A 20,772-nucleotide genomic window follows, 5' to 3' on the forward strand; every position below is an offset into this window, starting at 1 on the left:
ACTTGCGTAGTTTTGTGTACCGAAATGAACTTTGACCTTAAGATTGACCTAGTGACCTACTTTCACATTTCTGTAGCTACAGGCTTCAAATTTAGACCACATGCATGGTTTTGTGTACCGAAACAAACTTTGACCTTTACATTGACCTAGTGACCTACTTTCACATTTCTCAAGCTACAGCCTTCAAATTTGGACCACTTGCGTAGTTTTGTGTACCGAAATGAACGTTGACCTTAAGATTGACCTAGTGACCTACTTTCACATTTCTGTAGCTACAGGCTTCAAATTTAGACCACATGAATAGGATTGTGTACCGAAACAAACTTTGACCTCGACATTGACCTAGTGACCTACTTTCACATTTTTGAAGGTACAGGCTTCAATTTTGGACTACATGCATAGATTTGTTTCTGAAGTGAAATTTGACCTTGATTTTGGCTTAGTGACCTACTTTCACATTTCTCAAGCTACAGCCTTCAAATTTGGACCACTTGCATAGTTTTGTGTACCGAATTAAACTTTGACCTTAAGATTGATCTAGTGACCTACTTTCACATTTCTCAAGCTACAGCTTTCGAATTTGGACCACATGCACAGTGTTGTGTACGGAAATGAAATTTGACCTTGAGCTAGTCAGTAAGTCTTGAAATTTGGAACACTCAAAAATGGCACATTGGTGGGCGCCAAGATCACTCTGTGATCTCTGGTTATGTAATGGTTTTATTACACTCCCAAGACGTCAAATATGTGATATAGCACAATATTATATACATCTGTTCATTTGGTTATGCTGTAGGTGAAATACTAATATAAGTAGTCAACTGCCAGTTTAAAACTATGTTTTTATTGTGTAAATTTACCTGTAGCTAGTACATTTATCCTCTCAATGGTGCCATATTATCAGAGAACACTTTAACAAAACTATTTTTAGTTTGAAGCATTCACATGAAATCCAAAGATACTGTTACAGTAGTAGAATGTACTGATTTAGGCTCATTCGACTTGAAACAATCATTATGTTTGGTATGATATATAGCGTAAAAAAACTGTTCCCGGTATCCCGACCTACCCTAAATTTTTGGCCCGACCTTAAATGTAGAACATTTTTTACAACTTTTTAACAAAAAGTTGCAAAACTGCACTTTTTATGCTTTGAACGTGGTCAGTGATGTTAGAAATCAACTTACTGATGCCCAAAAGGCATAACCCCCTTTTTCGTATTCATTTTTTGACACAAAAATAATTTCCGAAAAAGTCTCAATAAAAAAAAATCCCACCAAAAATATTTTCCTACCTATCCTAATTTTTTTGAGCATGTTACTTGAAACAAAGAATTTTTTAGGCTTAATATGACCACTTTGTACATTTTCAATTTAAGGTATTATCAAAGCATTTTTGTCCATATTGTTTTTGCTGGGATTTTTCTGGGCATGTAGTATACTTTGTATAGTTTTATGATGTCAGTTGAAGAAATGTGATATCATACCATTATGTGAGAAAGTCATGCAAAGTATAGCAGTGTCGTCCTGTTCAGGGGGTGTAACTTGTACTGAAGAAGTTTTACACGAAAGTCATGCAAAGTATAGCAGTGTCGTCCTGTTCAGGGGGCGTAACTTGTACTGAAGAAGTTTTAAACGAAAGTCATGCAAAGTATAGCAGTGTCGTCCTGTTCAGGGGGTGTAACTTGTACTGAAGAAGTTTTACACGAAAGTCATGCAAAGTATAGCAGTGTCGTCCTGTTCAGGGGGTGTAACTTGTACTGAAGAAGTTTTACACGAGTCATGCAAAGTATAGCAGTGTCGTCCTGTTCAGGGGGTGTAACTTGTACTGAAGAAGTTTTACACGCAGGAGACCCTATGAAAATGCACATACCATTTTAGTTTCATTAACACTGTGGTTGCTCCAGAGTTGCGGCTGATATAATGTTAATGTGATATTACATAACTCAAGTGCTTTGTAAGAAAGTTAGGTCATACATTATGTGAGTTTCACAAAGATTTCAGAGGATGTTGGGTGTCAGTAAGTTAACCCATTTGTTGACAGGCTTACAGACAACACAGAACCTTTCCACTTGCGCCTTTGACTGTTGACACATATTTACAGAAACACAAGCTGACCTCTTCCATATATACAATATAACTAATATTTACTTCATTTCTAAGCATATATTGGTGAAACAAATGGTTTTTTTTAAATATTTTTGTCGAGACTGTGTCTCAGTGTGTATGTTTTTTTAATTCATATGTTGAATTTAAATCAATATTTTTCACACTGCAAAGTTTTAAATGAATTAAGCATATATGTATATTGTTCGTGTAAATGATTCCGAAAAGTACAACTTAATTTAACAGCGTTTATTTATTTGTGAAAAGAATACTCTCACATGCTTGTTTATTTTTTTCAGTATTATTTCTGTACTGGTTTTTTTTTGTATTTGTCAATTTGCTTACTAAAATAAAGATGACTCACTTTCATCGTGTTTATCTTTTTGGAAAATATTTAAGTAGTGTATTTGGGACTTATTCATTTCCATACATTTTATCATTCTTGCATGATTAGAACACTTCAGTGCCAAGTTCCACCGATGATCTTTTGTGCTTAGAACTAGGCTCGAGTCTTCAGTCTTGACAGAAAATACAGCAATGAAGCATCTTAGTGATTCCCTTTACCTACTTTGAACAGCATGTTTAAACCCTATCGGCAGTTCTGAATGCATGCGATTCAGTACGACTAAACTCCGACCACTTAGATAAACCAAGTCTCAAACCCGATATTCGAAAATATGATAAATGAATACGTCAACAATGTGTTTCAGAAATAGTTTATAGCAAAAGAGTGCTAGAACACTATTTATGCACAAATGGCTGTTATACGTCGGGCGCAATAATTTCGCGAGACCGCACCGACGTATTACCGCCAGAGTGTATAGTGTTAAAACACAATTTTGCTATAAATCGTTTCAATTCTAATATGCCTTTAATCTAAAACAGGAGATAAAATATAGTAGCACTCTTTCTTGGTCGTAACAAAAACTTTGACGTCACCACACGTTAATGTGACGTCATTCTAGAAGAAGCGTTTTTTAACAGAGACGAGCATATTAGAATACTAAATAGAACACTTGTTCTAAGCATCCTATTTTGCCATAGAGAGGTCCCTGTGCTTTTATTTTCCAGCATAGCCTAGTGATTTAATTTGAATCAAAAAACTTTTTATATCTATTTCAAGATTTGCTAATAACTCAACACAAGACAGCCAAATAGGCCAAAAAGACTCATCTGAAACCGGTCAGATGAGATTTTCCATAAAACTATAAAGGGAAAACTATCTCTGCCCCCCTGGAGGCCATAAATGACAACAAAAAAAGAATAATTTGAAAGAATTTTTTTAAATGTCACCCTTAGAAAATTGCTGAGAAATTATTTAGAAATCACGCAAGCATTTTCAGAGCAGAAAATGTTCAAAATTTTCCACACAGCAACATAGGGAGAACTAGTCCCACCTGCTGGAGACAATGGTTTTTAACGAAACAGCATGTATTGAAGAATTCTAAGGACACAATGTTTTGAGTTTTTCCTTTTGGTTGCCACTGCAACCAGAAGTCTGCATGGGTGACCTGGATTCAAAGGAATATGAAAGAATACAACACAAGGAACATTCCTGTGAAGCTTGATTAAAATAGACTAAATGATTCAGGAGAACATGTTCTTTACAAGAAATTCTGGTTTATGGATGGTCAGACAACAGATATCTAACGTTACTAAAAGCTCACCATGAGCATTTCCTGCCAAAGGGAGCTAAAAATTGGTTTTCCCTGTTCAAATAATGTGAACAGCTGGACACAATGCGGGTCATATTGTGATTTTTTTCAATTTTTAATGATGGAGAAGACCCCATGTGCAAAGGAAGGCACTTGGGTTGAACCACCAACCTTTCTCACAACTACCTCACATGAGAAGATGCACAGGACTAGAACTGTGGTGTGGGGCAAGTGATTCAAAGTCAATAACTTCAACCATTCAGCCACAATGGTACTGAAATGTTGTTCAGGAAACTGAGAACCAAACTGTATTTGAATAGTAATTTAAACACCAGCCAACATCAAAGTAGCACTTGACCTTTCCCCCTTGATAAAATTCTGTCTACAATATCAACTCTCTCCAGTAATTTTACATTTTTAGTCTCGCTCTTTTTACCGACGAGAAAATGTCTCAGAAAGAGTCTAAGTTCTTCGTTTAACTGTTTCAGTTTGTCAATTTGAGCTATTCGGGTAAATGCCGCCTCTATCTCAGATTGTGAATAGTCCAATAACAGCTCCATCAGTAAACGTTTCAATAAACGGACCATCCCCTTCTCTAATGTACCAAATGAGATCACCTGAAAATGATACAAAATAATTCTGTGAAATATGAAAATATTTGTGTTTTGTCAGGTTAAAAAGGACAAATTTTTTTTTTAAATAATGTTCAAAATACATTACAGTTAAGTTTATTTATGCATATTCCTGGAACTAAGACAAATCTTAATTCTGACAAAATAAAACAAAATGTATTGTCCATACAAAGACATCTATTTTCTTACATTTTATGAAACTGCAAAAACAAAATTTTTCAAATTAACATCTTGACTTCAGAAAAGCATCATGCATATATAAATTATTTAGTAGTTAATTACTGAACAGAATTTATTTCTCTGTAAATTAACAAAAGTTAGAAATCAAAAACAACATAATTGCAGCGACACAGTTTAGCAATAGCCTGTCCCTTCTACCATTTAAAAGTCTACTACGTCACATAGCCCGCCGGCTTAGCTCAATAGGCGGAGCATAGATCTATGAACGCAGGGTCTCGAGTTCGATATTCAAGTGTGGCGTGTGTTCTCCGTGATGATTTGATAAATGACACTGTGTCTGAAAACATTCATCCCCCACCACCCACCTCTGAATCATGTCGGAAAGTTGGCAGTTACTTGCAGAGAACAGGTTTGTACCAGTACAGAATCCAGGAACACTGGTTAGGTTAAATGCCTGCCGTTAAATAACTGAAATACTGTTGAAAAACAGCATTAAACCCAAAATAAACAAAGAAATCTACATGACTTACCTTTAGTATAGACAATGACTGTGCTTTATTTACAATGAGATGATTTAGTAGCTTGGCTAAGTTATTCCTGTTGGTGTCAGACAAGCTGCCTATCTCCTTGAATTTGTCCCAGATACAGAACTGGAAGGCCATCTGTCAACAAATAAAAACCAGAGTTACGTTACTTGCGACATAAATTCTTCTCATGATACTGAAGTCTTCTGTGAAGTTTGACAGCATACGGCTCAGGAGTTTTGTAGAAACCTGCTTACTTTCAAAACATTAAGCAAAATTTCTAAGTTAAAAAGGGGCATTATTTTTGACAAAATTAGCTTATGCAGGTCATCCGGTGAGGCTGAAGACGAGTAAAGTTTGAAAGCTTTTGGCACAGCAGCTTTTAACAAACCTATTTACATACAAAACTTTAACCTGAAATTCAAAGTTAAGAAGGGGCATAATTTTTACAAAATAAAAGCTACAGTTATGTTTCTTGTCCTTTGATATCACCTCATGATGCCAAAGACACAAGTGAAGTATGAAACATTTGGCATTAGGCCTAGAACAACCTGCTACCGAGGGCTGTTAAAAAATAACATAGACTTTGTCTCTAGCTTTTATATACTTTAATGAAGCAAAACAAGAACAAGAGGGCCATGATGTCCTTATATCGCTCATCCGAGTTTAATTGCTTGCTTGAACAAATTTTTTTGCTAAAGCTTCAACAAGAGGGTCATGATGACCCTGGATCGCTCACCCGAGTAATATGAGCTACATGTTTCAAATGTCAAACTGATGACTTTTAGAAATTTTTTGGAAGATTTTCCGATGTACAATCAAGTAACTCCTGGGGCGGGGCCAATTTTACCCCGGGGGTCATGATTTGAACAAAGTTTGTAGAAGTCTACTAGGCAATGTTACATATCAAATATCTAAGATCTAGGCCTTCTGGTTTATTCTTAGCAAATTTATGAAGATTTCCCTATGTACAATTAAGTAACCCCTGGGGCTGGGTCAATTTGACCCTGGGGGGGTCATGATTTGAACAACTTTAGTAAAGGTCTACTGGGCAATGCTACATGTCAAATAACTAAGCTCTAAGGCTTCTGATTTCTGAGAAGAAGATTTTTTTAGATTTTCCTATGTAAAATCAAGTGACCCCTGGGGCGGGGTCAATTTTGACCCCCGGGTCATGATTTGAACAAATTTGGTAGAGGTCCACTAGGCAATGCTTCACACCAAATATCTAAGCTCTAGGGCTTCTGGTTTTTGAGAAGAAGATTTTTAAAGTTTTTCCTTTCGGTTGCCATGGCAACCAGAGTTCTGCATGGAATTCAATTCTTTGAACAACATTTGTAGAGCTTCACCCAAGGAACATTCCTGTAAAGTTTGGATGAAATTGGCCTAGCGGTTTATGAGGAGATGTCGTTTAAAGTAAAAGTTTACGGACGGACAACGGACGCCGGACGGTGAACGATCAGGATAGCTCACCCTGAGCATTTGGCTCTGGTGAGCTAAAAACAAAAAAAAACTAGGTGAGGAGGTCATGGTAAAGATTCTTCAAGATAAGTACTGAAATCTGTTAAAAAATTATACAAATCTCTTTACTGTAGCTTCAAGAACAAGAAAGTAGGTCAGTAGGTCAAGGCTAAGCACATTAAAGATGAGTATTGAAATCTTTTATCGAAAGTTACTGACGTGATCCAAATTTCTATGCTGTTATGATCGGTGTGTAAAACCATACATGTCATCCAAATTTCAAGGCTGTATCTTTTCAGACAAGAAGATTTTTAAAGTTTTTTCCCATTAAGACTGTGTAAAACTTGGGATCCCCAGGGCGGGGCCTCTTTTCACCCCAGGGTAATAATCTGAACAATCTTAGTAGAGGACCACAAGGCAATGCTAAATACCAAATATCAAAGGCCTATGTCTTGTGGTTTAAGATAAGAAGATTTTTAAAGTTTTTTCCTATACAAGTATATGTAAAACTTGAGACCCCCGGGGCAGGGCCTCTTTTCATCCCCAAAGACGTAATTCGAACAATCTTGGTAGAGGATCACTAGATGATGTCACATACCAAATATCAAAGCCCTATGCCCTGTGGTTTTTGACAAGAAGATTTGGAAAGTTTTTTTCCTATAAAAGTTGATATAAACCATGCGACTCCGGGGCGATGCCGTATTTGACCCTAGGGGGATAATTTGAACAATCTTGGTAGAGGACCACTAGATGATGTTACGTACCAAATATCAAAGCCCTAGGCCCAGTGGTTTTGGACAAGAAGATTTTCAAAGTTTTTCCTTATATAAATCTATGTAAACCATGTGACTCCCCACCCCCTCCAGGGCAAGGCCATATTTGACCCAAGGGGGATAATTTGAACAAACTTGGTAAAGGACCTTTAGATGATGCCACATACCAAATATCAAAGCCCTAGCTACTGTAGTTTTGGACTAGAAGATTTTTAAAGTTTTTCCTTTTGGTTGCCATTGCAACCAGAGTTCTGTATGGAATTTATTTCTTTGACTAATTTTCAATGAGGATCATGCAAGGAACATTCCTGTGAAGTTTTATCAAAATTGGACTGGTCGTTTAGGCTGGGAGGTGTTGACGGACGACGACAGACGCTCGACAATCACTGACCACAGAAGCTCATCCTTGAGCACTTCATGCTCGGTGAGCTAAAAACATTATCACGATTCGCAATTTTTTACTTACTTCTCTGCAAATTTGACGTGATTATGATCATACAGTCAGAAGTTATGATTCCTCGAAAACAGTCACTTACATGAAACTGGCACACGGCCATCTATTTCAACAATGTCTCCACTTCAGCTAGATTTAAGTTAATTAAGTTTCATTAAATTTAAATTAATTTGTATTTGTAAAATTCTTTGATTAATTTTGATAATTGAACATAATTCATCATCAGTTGTTTGGTTAGAATACTAAAAAGTATAAACATTTTTGCCAGGGATCTCTGACAGGGTGTGCATTGTGAGTAATTGGTCTTTATCCAAAGTGTCATAGACTGACATTAACATCGAATCACAGATTGTTTGTTTTTCCCTCGACTTTTAGCATGTCTTGACAATTTGCAAATCGTTTGTATAACTTGAGATCAACACACAGATGACGGAACATTGCTGCTTCTTTAATCTATAAATTTCAGTTGGCGTTTGCCAAAGTCTCTACATATCTTAGCTTAAACCTTTACTTCCACCTCCCACGTGTGAATGACATACTTTCAGAGCATGTCGCTTTGCCATGTTGCTACACTTTGGCTTATTTTCTGGTAAACAAGTGGACTATCAGTGCAAACATTAGCGGTCAAATTCAAATCATGACAGATGGCTTTGACTATCAGCAAAAAAGTTATATGACCAAATTACACAAAAATTGCGAATTACAATGATATACAAGGGGCGTTCAATATGTTATGTTACTCCGTATGTAGTTCCGTAACCACTTGTTATTTTTAGATGCGGTTTTCGGCACATTATAGAGCAATTTATTAGGAACACAATGACATATAAATTATAAAAATTGGCAAGTTCAAAGTAAAAATATTATCATTTTAGTGAGGTGTACTCAGATATACTAGACCATTATTATAATTTAGGTTTGTCCTCGGCATCCAGAGTCTCAGAAAATAGAATAACTTGTAAAGTCACAAAATTCTATCATTTTTCTACGAGGTACAGCAAATTTATGGTGCATTTGCGTTTGTTTTAAACTATTTATTGCATTTTTAATTTTACAACACAACTAAAAAATCTAAACTCCAGGTTGATTCAATCTTGAATGGTTGTTGAGAGCGATAAATTAACGTTGTAAGAACTAGTTTTGCAATCGAGAATTAAGGTACTAGTATCAACTTAAAATACAAAAATTTTCTAAACGATGATTATCGCACCTGACAAAATTGCAGAGGCTTATTGTACTCACCTTATCATTTTTCGAGTAAAATTATACACACTCAATTTAAAACTGTTATAAACTTTTTTATTTTAGTTTTCATATGTTTTTGTGAAGATCATGATTTGTTTTATCTGTTTAAACTGAAAATTAAACTATAGGTCTAGTTGTTAATAGTATAATCAAGGTATTACATATTACAATCTCAACAGTTTAGACATAAAATTGTCTAGTATACCCGAGTACACCTCACTCAAATGATTATATTTTTACTTTGAATCTACCAATTTTTATAATTTATATATCATTGTGTTGCCAATAAATTGCTCTATAATGTGTTGAAGACCGCATCTAAAAATAGCAAGTGGTTACGGAACTACATACGGAGTAACATTACATATTGAACGCCCCTCGTATTTCACATTGCACTATTCACATCATACAGCATTAGACAGCAAAAATCTTTGTAATTTTTTAACAGCCCTTGTACAAGCAAAACTTTTGTGATGAAAACAAAAGGGTGACAACAAAAGTTCTACTATTTGAATTTTTTTTAAATAATTGAGCTAAAATTGTATTGGGTGGGAGGGAGGTAATGTAGAGGAGTTATGTCGCCATGGTACATGTGACAGGATACCAAGACACAAACAATGTCAATCCAGGGGATATTACAACAGTTTTGTGACTTTCATCATGGCAAGGGGTTTTGTTGGGTTTACAACACAAATAGTGGTCATATGTCTACCTTCCATCTTTTCTTTGTAGAGGAAGACCCTAGGTGACCTTCCAGACATTGTTTCAGGCACAGACATGTAACTTGTTAGAACCACTGACCTGAAAGCCAGCTAAATTGCTTCCTCACAAGAAAGAGTCCTACACGCAAGGCATGTACCTTGTTAGAACCACTGACCTGAAAGCCAGCTAAATTGCTTCCTCACAAGAAAGGGTTCTACACGCAAGGCATGTACCTTGTTAGAACCACTGACCTGAAAGCCAGCTAAATTGCTTCCTCACAAGAAAGAGTTCTACACGCTAGGCAAAGATACGAGCCAACATCAGTCAGTGGTAAGTGATCTGAAGTCAAAGACTTAAACCACCTGGCCATTTTATAGTTTATGTAACTATACCTGGTAAGTCCGATGATATTCACAGAATTTCTGCCCTAGGTAAGAGTAGAAAGGATTATATTTCTTCTCCTGTAGACAACAGTCCAAAATAACAAGGACAATTTCCTGCTTCTGACTTGACTTCAAACCAAGTTGAATCAACTTCTCAAAAGCATCTAAGTAATCCTGCAAAGCAAGTAAGTTAACTAAATAAAAGAAGAAATGAACAATGCTTCAGATCATAAATATACCTAATAAGTGAATTCATAAACAGACAAATTTTTTTAAGATTTGAAGTATTTCTCCGTATCTTACTAGTACACAATTCTACTGAGATTTAAGTTTTATCTTCTTACATCTCTAGTCATATTCACAAAGAAGATATTTCTCTCAAGATCTGTATGGTATCTTTCAACCTTGCTAATCATGATTACAAATAAAAAATAATTCTCCTGAAATACATCTCCTTACCACACTGGTTGCGATTACAAAGATAACATGTCTTCTGATATTTGAATCATATCTCCTCACCTCTAGTCATGATTACAAAGAAGATATTTATAAATTACAACCCCCTTACCTCAATAGTCATGATTTCAAATAAGATATTTCTCATGAGATCTAAATTACATCCTCTTACCTCAATAAACATTATTAAAAAGAAGTTATATCTCTTGAGGACTATATTACATCCTCTTACCTCACTAGTCATGATTATAAAGAAGTTGTATCTCCTGAGGACTATATTGTATCTCCTTACCTCACTAGTCATAATTATAAAGAAGTTGTATCTCCTGAGGACTATACTGTACCTCCTTACCTCACTAGTCATGATTATAAAGAAGATGTTTCTCCTGAGATCTGTGTTCATTCTCTGTTTCCTAGCCAGCTCCTGTAGTTTACTGCTAACTTCTAACTGACCTAAAGCCATGTTGTTCTTGCTTGTTCCTGAAGTAGAACAAGTCTTGAAAACACAAAGTTTTAGTTACCTGGAAACTCCTATCTTATTTATTATTTCTTTTTAACTTGACATATCAATCAACTGCAGTATACTGATTTTAACTATTTCAATGTTTGTGATGCTTGTCAGACAATTCTTCATTCCTGCAGTAAAACAGATCTTTATTTAGCATTGAGCTTAAAACCTTCAAAGTGCTATTGTTCAGAAATATGAGAGAAGAGTGAGGTTTTGAAGAAAACACAAAAATATATATTTGTTGTCTGCCAAAATTTCCTAAAGGCCTTACCAGAAAAATGATGTCTCTTTGATAAGATTTTGTCTATTGAAAAGCCTCACATTTTAATAAATTCCATCATGTTTGTATTTGGAATAAAACAAAATTTTGACAGAGCATTTCAGTTTTGTAACAACAAACACATCAAAGAGAAAATCTGCCCTCAAAGCACATCAAACTATTAAACTCTGGATTTATAAAGATCTAAATATTAAAACATTAGGCACATCAAACTCTTGAACCCTGGATATATGAAGTTCTTTATACTATAACAGCAGGCAAATCAAACACTTGTATCCTGGATTTTTGAAGCTCTATATACTAAACAAGAGGGCCAAGATGGCCCTAGGTCGCTCACAAGAGTAACAAACTATAACAGTGTAAACATGTTTGACCTAATGACCCAGTTTTTGACATCAAATGACCAAGTTTCAAACTCATCCGAGTTTTCTAGGCATACATTCTGACCAAGTTTCATGAAAATTGGAGCAAAAATGTGGCCTCTAGAGTTTAAACAAGATTTTTCTTTGATTTGGCCTAGCAACCTAGTTTATGACCCAACCTGATCCAATTTTTAATCAATCTGAGATTTCATAGAGACAAATATTTCGACCAATTTTCATTAAGATCGGACAAAATATGTGGCCTCTTTAGTGTAAACAAGCATTTTCTTTGATTTGACCTAGTAACCTAGTTTTTGAACCCACATGACCTAGATTAGAACTCGTCCAGGATTTCATGGAGACAAGCATTCTGACGAAATTTCGTGAAGATTGGAGCAAAAAGGTGGCCTCTAGAGCGTAAACAAGCTTTTTGTTTAATTTGACCTGCTGACCTAGTTTTTGACCCAACGTGATCCAGACAAGTACTCATCCGAGATTTCATGAAGGCAAACATTCTGACCATGTTTCATGCAAATCAGATGAAAAATGCAGCCCCTATAGCACACCAAGTTTTTCTTTGATTTGACAGAGTGACCTAGTTTTTGACCCAAGATGACCTATATTCAAACATGACCTAAATTTGATCAAGACAAACAATCTAATTAAATTCCACGAATACGCAAGGGTTTTCTTTGATTTGACCATGTGACCTAGTTTTTGTCCCCAGATGACCCATATTCGAACTTGACCTAGATTTTATTAAGACAAACACTCTACTAAAATTTCATAAAGATCCAGTGAAAAATGCAGCCCCTATTGCATACATAAGGTTTTATTTCAATTTGACTGGGTGATCTAGTTTTTGACCCCAGATGACCCATATTCGAACTTTATCTAGATATTATCAAGACAAACATTCTGATTAAATTTCATGAAGATCCAGTGTAAAATGTTTACTCAGTCCTTATTGCATACACATTTCTTTGATTTTTTATCAGGTGACCTAGTTTTTGACCCCACTTGACCCAGATTCTATCTTGACTTACAGGTTATCAAGACAAACATTCTGACCAATTATCATGAGTTTCAAACTTAAAATGTGGTCTCTAGAGTGTTATAAGGATTTTCCTTTGATCTGGCCTAGTGACTGAGTTTTTGACCCCACATGGCCCAGTTTCGAACCTGGCCTAAGGATTATCAAGATAAATATTCTGAGCAAGATTCATGAAGATAGGATCATAAATGTGGCCTCTAGAGTGTTAACAAGCTTTTCCTTTGATTTGACTGGGTGACCTAGTTTTTAAACCCACATGACCCAGATTCAAACTTGACCTAGAGGTCATCAAGACAAACATTTTGACAAATTCTCACAAGTTTCAAACTTAAACTGTGGACTCTAAAAGTGTGAACAAGATTTTCCTTTGATCTGGCCTACTGACCTAGGTTTTTATCCTACATCCCAGTTTCGAACTTTACCTAGAGATTATCAAGACAAACATTCTGACCAAGTTTTAAAAAGACTGGATCAAAACTGTGACCTCTAGAGTATTAACATGACAAATGTTGACAGACAACACGACGAATGACGGCGGACAATGACTGGTCACAATAGCTCACCTTGCGTACTTTGTGCTCAGGTGAGCTAAAAAGGCAGACACATCAAACAGTTGTTTGAAAAGCAAACATATAACATTGTGTGCCAATGCACATCTTCCATAGGATAAATACTGGAAAATACATTATGTATATAAACAAACAGGGCTATTCAAGCATTGTGACATTGAAAATAATAACGATGTAAATGTTATTCACAGGAATTGAAATTCAACCGATTTGTATATGAAATAAAAGGATATTCATTTAGAATGTACAGTATGGTGAACATGAAATTCAATGTTGTGAACAAGAGATACTATACCTTGATTTTGATGGAGATTTTTTCCGTCCCATGCCGACCCAACTAGCCACCATTTACCTTTCTCCTCGGCATTCAGTAGATCCTCAAGTGTTATATGTAACTGATTATCACCAAACTGACCTCCTGTAGAAAAGGTAAAAACATAGAACATCTTCAGATTCTCAGATTATAATGTAGGGGTAACACTTGTTTAAAATCATTCAGCTAAGTAGTTTTGAGAAACCTGCTTACATATAAACTTTCACCAACTGAGAAACAGTAATGTAGTGGAGACTGATTTTAAAATTTTGTACATGATTTAAACCGAAGCAAAATGCTCACATTATCATTTTGTTAAAAGCATCAGACTACGATGCCTAACTCATTTTGAAGCCTTGTTTGTATTTACAGCGGCACTTCAAAAGTAAGAACTTGTCAATCAGTTTATACCAAAGGTTACTTTCATGAAATACAATATACAAATAAATTTTCAGAGGACTCAATTTTTACAACCCCCCTAAAAATGACTGAGTCACATCACTTTAAATGTTTTTAAAGTAAGTTTGACTCCTTTGCATCAGAACAATGCAAAACTTTGTTAAAATGCAATCCTGACTGAATTGCTAAAAACTTTCACTGGTTAAGCTGCCCAGCAGATATCTTTGTCCTATATTTGGCCAAGTGCTTCTTTTGTATTTATACTTACTGTTGTAATATGAATGCACAGGTCACTAAAATATACAATTTCTCATCTTATTTCATCTTACTGATGAAAATACATAATAAAATTTGAAATATTTAACATAATTAGTGCCATTTCTGCAAGTTTGTAAAGATGTATATATACTAGAAAAGTTTAAAATTTAACCAGCTTTAACTTGATCCTGGTTCTGAAACTGTTCATGCAACAATGTTGCACAATTCATGCAATTACCTGTACTAAATGACTGTACCTTTAACTTATTATTTTCAGATGTATAAAAAAAGCTTATATAGTACTTATAACTATATTCTGATTATCACTAGAAGATACCAACCTCTTATGTAAGTTTTTATCAATTTTCTTAAATGGTCGAGATGTTCTGGATCGTAGTTTGGTATTTTCCGCATGTTGTTATTTCGTATTGCCATAATCACCTCCAACATGAATCGTACACGCGACTGATCAGCCAGGGCCATAGCATCGGCACTTCCTGCACGGGTCTGCACACTGACAATGAAATCCTTGAGTTCGCTTGGACTGTCTTTCCGTAGTAAGAAACCAACATCTGAAGAAGAAAAGTTGTCATCAATACTGTAAAATCATTCGATTTTGTGGCCATAAAATTTCTTGATTTTGTAAAAAATTACTATTTTGTCCAGACAAGAATTTGTGGATTTCAAATTTTAATGATAACATAAATTGAAAAAGTGCCCATTTGTCATTTGTCAGGATTTTAATCTCCTGGCATGACACAACCACGAAATCGATAAATATGGGTCTCCCCACAAATCGCCTGCTGAAAAACGATTTGTCGTAACTACCACTTTTCACTTTTCGAGAAAATCGAAGTTAAAGTTTCAACTTGCCAAAACTTTTTTGTTACAAAAGCTTTTTCGAAAACTCCAAAGCAGCTATACTTTGAGTAAATTATAGGCAACGTCTGCCCTTCTAAATTCTCTTCAGCGTTTTGTTGTTCAGATAAAATTTTGATTTAATTGTTTATAGGTAAACATTTTCTCATAGTGAGTGTTCAGTATGATTTGGACTTACGACATTTCATTTTTCAATGCAGAACCCAAGTTTTGGAGATACGACACCTCAGATTTAGCAATTTTTATCACGTGACAACATTCTGTTACTTGATTGGCTGATTTTGACAACATTCTGTTACTTGATTGGCTGATTGAGATAAGACATACTGTTTTGGAAAAGGTGGTTAAAGGTATGGAGATACGACATTTTGATGTTTTCAATACGTGAAAACTAGACCACCTAGGTAAGTAAGGGATGTGTCAGGACATACAGCATTTCAGATCTGATTCAACTGCACCAATATCTCAATTTTGAAAAAAATGGAGATACGACAAATCGTTTTTCAGCAGGCGAAATATTAATCATTTCACAGTAATGAAAATTTTTTGTTTTTATAGTTCATATAACATCCTTTCCTTAGAATAGATTAAAACAATATTGATTATTGTTTACAAGAATCTAAGAATTTTTATCCGCAAAAATTGATATAAACTGAACAAGTCTGAGATTAAATTCTGGTAAATTAAACTTGTTTTTAACAAAATTTTCTTTTTATTTTGATAGACAACATTACAGACTTCTGAGCATGCATTCAACCTTTTCACAAAAAAATCTTTTTTTTTTTGTATTTAAAAAAGTACCATACTGATCTTAAATATTTGGCCAACAAATGAACACGTACTGAACAATGGCCAGAATGTTTCTATAACAAACAAGAGCTGTCCGTAAGACAGCCAAGCTCGACTATTCGAAATATTGTCCCAGAGGCAGGAAAATATTACCTAAAAAGGTTAAATATCAAAAGAGTTTTAAGTTCAAAAGGGGGAATAATTTGACCAAAATGCATATCAGTTATGGGACTTGCTGCTATAAACTAGTTTTATAACCCCTAAGGCACATGTGAAGTTTCAATTCAATATCTGCATTAGTTTTGGAGAAAGAAACTCGCATGTAAAACTTTAACCAGAATTTTCAAAGTCCAAAAGGGGGGCATAATTTGCCCAAAATACATGCCAGAGTTATGGAACTTGATCCAGGGAGGTTAGTAATTGATCTTGAAAAAGAAAAAATAAGTTTCAAATCTATATGCCTTTTAGTAATAGCTGTATGTACTTGCACGCAAAACTTTAACCTGAATTTTCTAAGTCCAAAAGGGGGCATAATTTGGCCAAAATGAAGGTCAGAGTTATGGGACTTGCTGCTATCAACTAGTTTTATAACCCCGAAGACACATGTGAAGTTTCAAATAAATATCTGCATTAGTTTTGGAGATAATAACTTGCATATAAAACTTTAACCAAAATTTTCTAAGTCTAAAAGGGGGCATAATTTGCTCAAAATACATGTCAGAGTTATGGGTCTTGACCCAGTGAGGTTGGTAATTGATCTAGAAAAAGAAATAATAAGTTTTAAATCTATACGCCTTTTAGAAATAGCTGTATGTACTTGCACGCAAAACTTCAACCAGAATATTCTAAGTCCAAAAGGGGGCATAATTTGGCCAAAATGAAAGTCAGAGTTATGGGACTTGCTGCTATCAACTAATTTTATAACCCCGAAGACACATGTGAAGTTTCAAATCAATATCTGCATTAGTTTTGGAGATAGTAACTTGCATGTAAAACTTTAACCAAAATTTTCTAAGTCCAAAAGGGGGCATAAAATACATGTCAGAGTTATAGGACTTGACCCAGAGAGGTTGGTAATTGACCTAGAAAAAGAAAAAATAAGTTTCAAAGCTATATGCCTTCAATTGATGGCTGTATGTACTTGCATGCAAAAACTTAACCAAGGTGTGACGCCGACGCCGACGCCAGGGTGAGTAGAATAGCTAGACTATTCTTCGAATAGTCGAGCTAAAAATGTATAAGACAGGTGAGCAGGGTTCATGTTCATCAATGTTGTAACATAGTGGACCCTTAATGAAACTTTCACTGGACCACGTATTCTCCATGTGCAACTTTGGCATTCTACGCTATGAATGGAAAACCTGGTGCTCGTGTGCTATGTTACTGTCCAAAGAATGCTGAAACCTGATGCAAGAATACATGACTGCATGGAAATTTCCAATTACAATTATTGGTTTACTACCTTAAGTCAGAAATTTTTACTTTAAAATGCAGAATTTTCTTTTTGAAATGTCTTTTGAAAAAAATCCCAGATTGTTTTGAACCTTTAGCATGAATATAAATTCTGCTGCTACAGCCAGCTAGAGCAAAATCTCATCAATATAAAGTCATGCACTATAAACAAACAGGCAGTCAACCACATTTTCATGAAAATGCATTGAAGATATTTCTTTGTTTCAGTGTAAGATTGAAATACCTTTCACAAGTGAACACCAGATGCAACATTTTCAAAATGTGGTGTTCATGAGTGAAAGATACTTTGATCTTACAGGTAACACATATATTTTCTATTCATCTCATGTTTTGACTAAATTTACCCAATTCTTAGTTTCTTACCAGTGAAAAATATATTTGATATTTTTCACTGTGAACATAAGAGATATATTTCATTCTATTAAATATTTTGATAACTCACTGAAAAACATGTAATAAAAGAAAATATAAGGAATTTCAAAATGAAAATATATCAGCTTTCAACCAAATATAAAAAGAAATTGTCTAAAGTTATTGACATCTCAATTTTATACTGGAACAAAGCAATAGCATTGTTTGATCCACACTGCGCTACACAGTCCATATTGTGTTGTAAAATGCCTGGGTGGAAAAAGCATGTTCTGTTCTGTTGTAAGAAACTTACGTCTGAGCAGTAACAGAATGACCTCTATGTCTTTCTCCTTGAAGCTCTCTGTCAATTTCTTCAAGATGTCAAACACCAGTACACTGTGAACAACCTGTAACAGATATAAGTCAAACGATTTCTTCAAGGCGAATAACATATTAAATACATCAGTATCTTCAAAATGCCGAACACCAATACACTGTTAACAATTTGTAATAGATGTAACAGACAATCAGCAGTTTCTGTATGATAATGTCTTCATGTATCCTTACGTATTTCTCGGACCTTAACCTTTAGCCTGCTGACGGCAAGTGATTCTACCTTTGCGACCAGTGCAGAACAAGGTGGATGTGAGGCTGATCATGGTCTGCACTATTGCTATTCAGTCAGTAAATTTTCAGTGAAAACCCCTTTGAATAATAAGTGGTACTGCCCAAATTGAATGCTGGACCAGTACATTTTAGAAATATAGCAAGGTAAGGGTTAATGTAGATCATACCAGCACATGCCTTTCTGTTTGAAAAGACATATGCCAAAAGCACATCAAATGGTCACTTTATCAAAAAGAAATCACCAATGTTGTTATTGGATCCCTGCAATAAGAAAGTCTATGAAATGTCTGTCCTTATTTACAGGTCATTTGAAAGAAAAAGTTGAATAACTTACCTTGAAGTTATACAGATGTGCTATAAGAACTTACCTTGAAGTTATACAGATGCGCTATAAGAACTTACCTTGAAGTTATACAGATGCGCTATAAGAACTTACCTTGAAGTTATACAGATGTGCTATAAGAACCACTACATTATCCATCACTTTACCCTGACCATACTCCGGCTCCATTAACAACATGTGCAATCTTTTTGCAAAATGTTGCAGGAAAACAGCTCCTGTTGTAAATAATGATTTGATAGACAGATACCAATTTCAAGAGATTTGGTTGGGTTTAAAGCCAGACTGACTTCAGGTTTAAGTGGTGAAAAAAGACACACAGTGCCTTACAAAAATTATCCCTGGCACAAGTGGTAACTGTAATACCAGAAAATTTCCTGAGAAAAAAAAATCTTTAAATTTTTAATTCAAACAAGAGGACCATGATGGTCCTGAATCGCTCACCTCTTCCCACATGACCCAGTTTTGAGTATGACGTCGTTTTTTCTATTATTTGACATAGTGACCTAGTTTTTGAGCTCACATGACCCAGTTTCGAAATTGACCTAGGTATCATCAAGGTGAACCTTCAGATCAATTTTCATGAAGATTCATTGAAAAATATGGCCTCTAGAGAGGTCAAAAGATTTTAATAATTTTAGACCTACTGACCTAGTTTTTGATCACAGTTGACCCAGTTTCAAACTTGACCTAGATATCATCAAGATGAACATTCAGACCAATTTTCATACAGATCCCATGAAAAGTATGGCCTCTAGAGAGGTCACAAGGTTTTTTTATTATTTGACCTACTGACCTAGTTTTTTAAGGCATGTGACCCAGTTTCAAACTTGACCTAGATATCATCAAGGTGAACATTCTGACCAATTTTTATGGAGATCCATTCAAAAGTATGGTCTCTAGAGAGGTCACAAGGTTTCTCTATTTTAAGACCTACTGACCTAGTTTTTGACCGCACATGACCCTGTTTCAAACTTGACCTAGATATCATCAAGATGAACATTCAGATTAACTTTCATACAGATCCCATGAAAAATATGGCCTTTAGAGAGGTCACAAGGTTTTTCTATTATTTGACCTACTGACCTAGTTTTTGATGGCACGTGACCCACTTTCGAACTTGACCTAGATATCATCAAGATGAACATTCAGACCAACTTTAATACAGATCCCATGAAAAATGTGGCCTCTAGAGAGGTCACAAGGTTTTTCTGTTATTTGACCTATTGACCTAGTTTTTGAAGGCATGTGAATGGCCTCTGGAGAGGTCACAAGGTTTTTCTATTTTTAGACCTACTGACCTAGTTTTTGACCGCACGTGACCCAGTTTCGAACTAGACCTAGATATCATCAAGATGAACATTCAGACCAACTTTCATACAGATCCCATGAAATATATGGCCTTTAGAGAGGTCTCAAGGTTTTTCTATTATTTGACCTACTGACCTAGTTTTTGACGGCACGTGACCCAGTTTCGAACTTGACCTAGATATCATCAAGGTGAACGTTCTGACCAATTTTCATGAAGATCTTGTGAAATATATGGCCTCTAGAGAGGTCACAAGGTTTTTCTATTTTTAGACCTACTGACCTAGTTTTTGAAGGCACGTGATCCAGTTTCAATCTTGACCTAGATATCATCAAGGTGAACGTTCTGACCAATTTTCATGAAGATCTTGTGAAATATATGGCCTCTAGAGAGGTCACAAGCTTTTTCTATTTTTAGACCTACTGACCTAGTTTTTGACCCCACATGACCCAGTTTCGAACATGACCTAGATATCATCAAGGTGAACATTCTGACCAATTTTCATGAAGATCTTGTGAAATATATGGCCTCTAGAGAGGTCACAAGGTTTTTCTATTTTTAGACCTACTGACCTAGTTTTTAAAGGCACGTGACCCAGTTTCGAACTTGACCTAGATATCATCATGGTAAACGTTCTGACCAATTTTCAAGAAGATCTCGTGAAATATATGGCCTTTAGAGAGGTCACAAG

General features: G+C 35.4%; 1 protein-coding gene across 1 annotated transcript in view; it reads right to left on the minus strand.

Moving 5' to 3' along the window:
- Positions 1-1,636: 1,636 nt before the first annotated feature.
- Positions 1,637-20,772, minus strand: part of LOC123532947 (nucleolar MIF4G domain-containing protein 1 homolog) — a 41,088-nt gene continuing 21,952 nt past the window's right edge. The window contains exons 7-14 of the mRNA XM_053518420.1: positions 18,869-18,990; positions 18,119-18,212; positions 14,655-14,885; positions 13,634-13,761; positions 10,923-11,066; positions 10,124-10,288; positions 5,103-5,234; positions 1,637-4,377 (exon numbers count right to left, since the gene is read on the minus strand). Coding sequence (XP_053374395.1) covers positions 4,102-4,377; positions 5,103-5,234; positions 10,124-10,288; positions 10,923-11,066; positions 13,634-13,761; positions 14,655-14,885; positions 18,119-18,212; positions 18,869-18,990 — 1,292 coding nt within the window. The 3' untranslated portion in view covers positions 1,637-4,101. The remainder of the gene's footprint in view (positions 4,378-5,102; positions 5,235-10,123; positions 10,289-10,922; positions 11,067-13,633; positions 13,762-14,654; positions 14,886-18,118; positions 18,213-18,868; positions 18,991-20,772) is intronic.

Source organism: Mercenaria mercenaria, chromosome 11, assembly GCF_021730395.1.
Source record: "Mercenaria mercenaria strain notata chromosome 11, MADL_Memer_1, whole genome shotgun sequence".
NCBI lineage: Eukaryota > Metazoa > Mollusca > Bivalvia > Venerida > Veneridae > Mercenaria > Mercenaria mercenaria.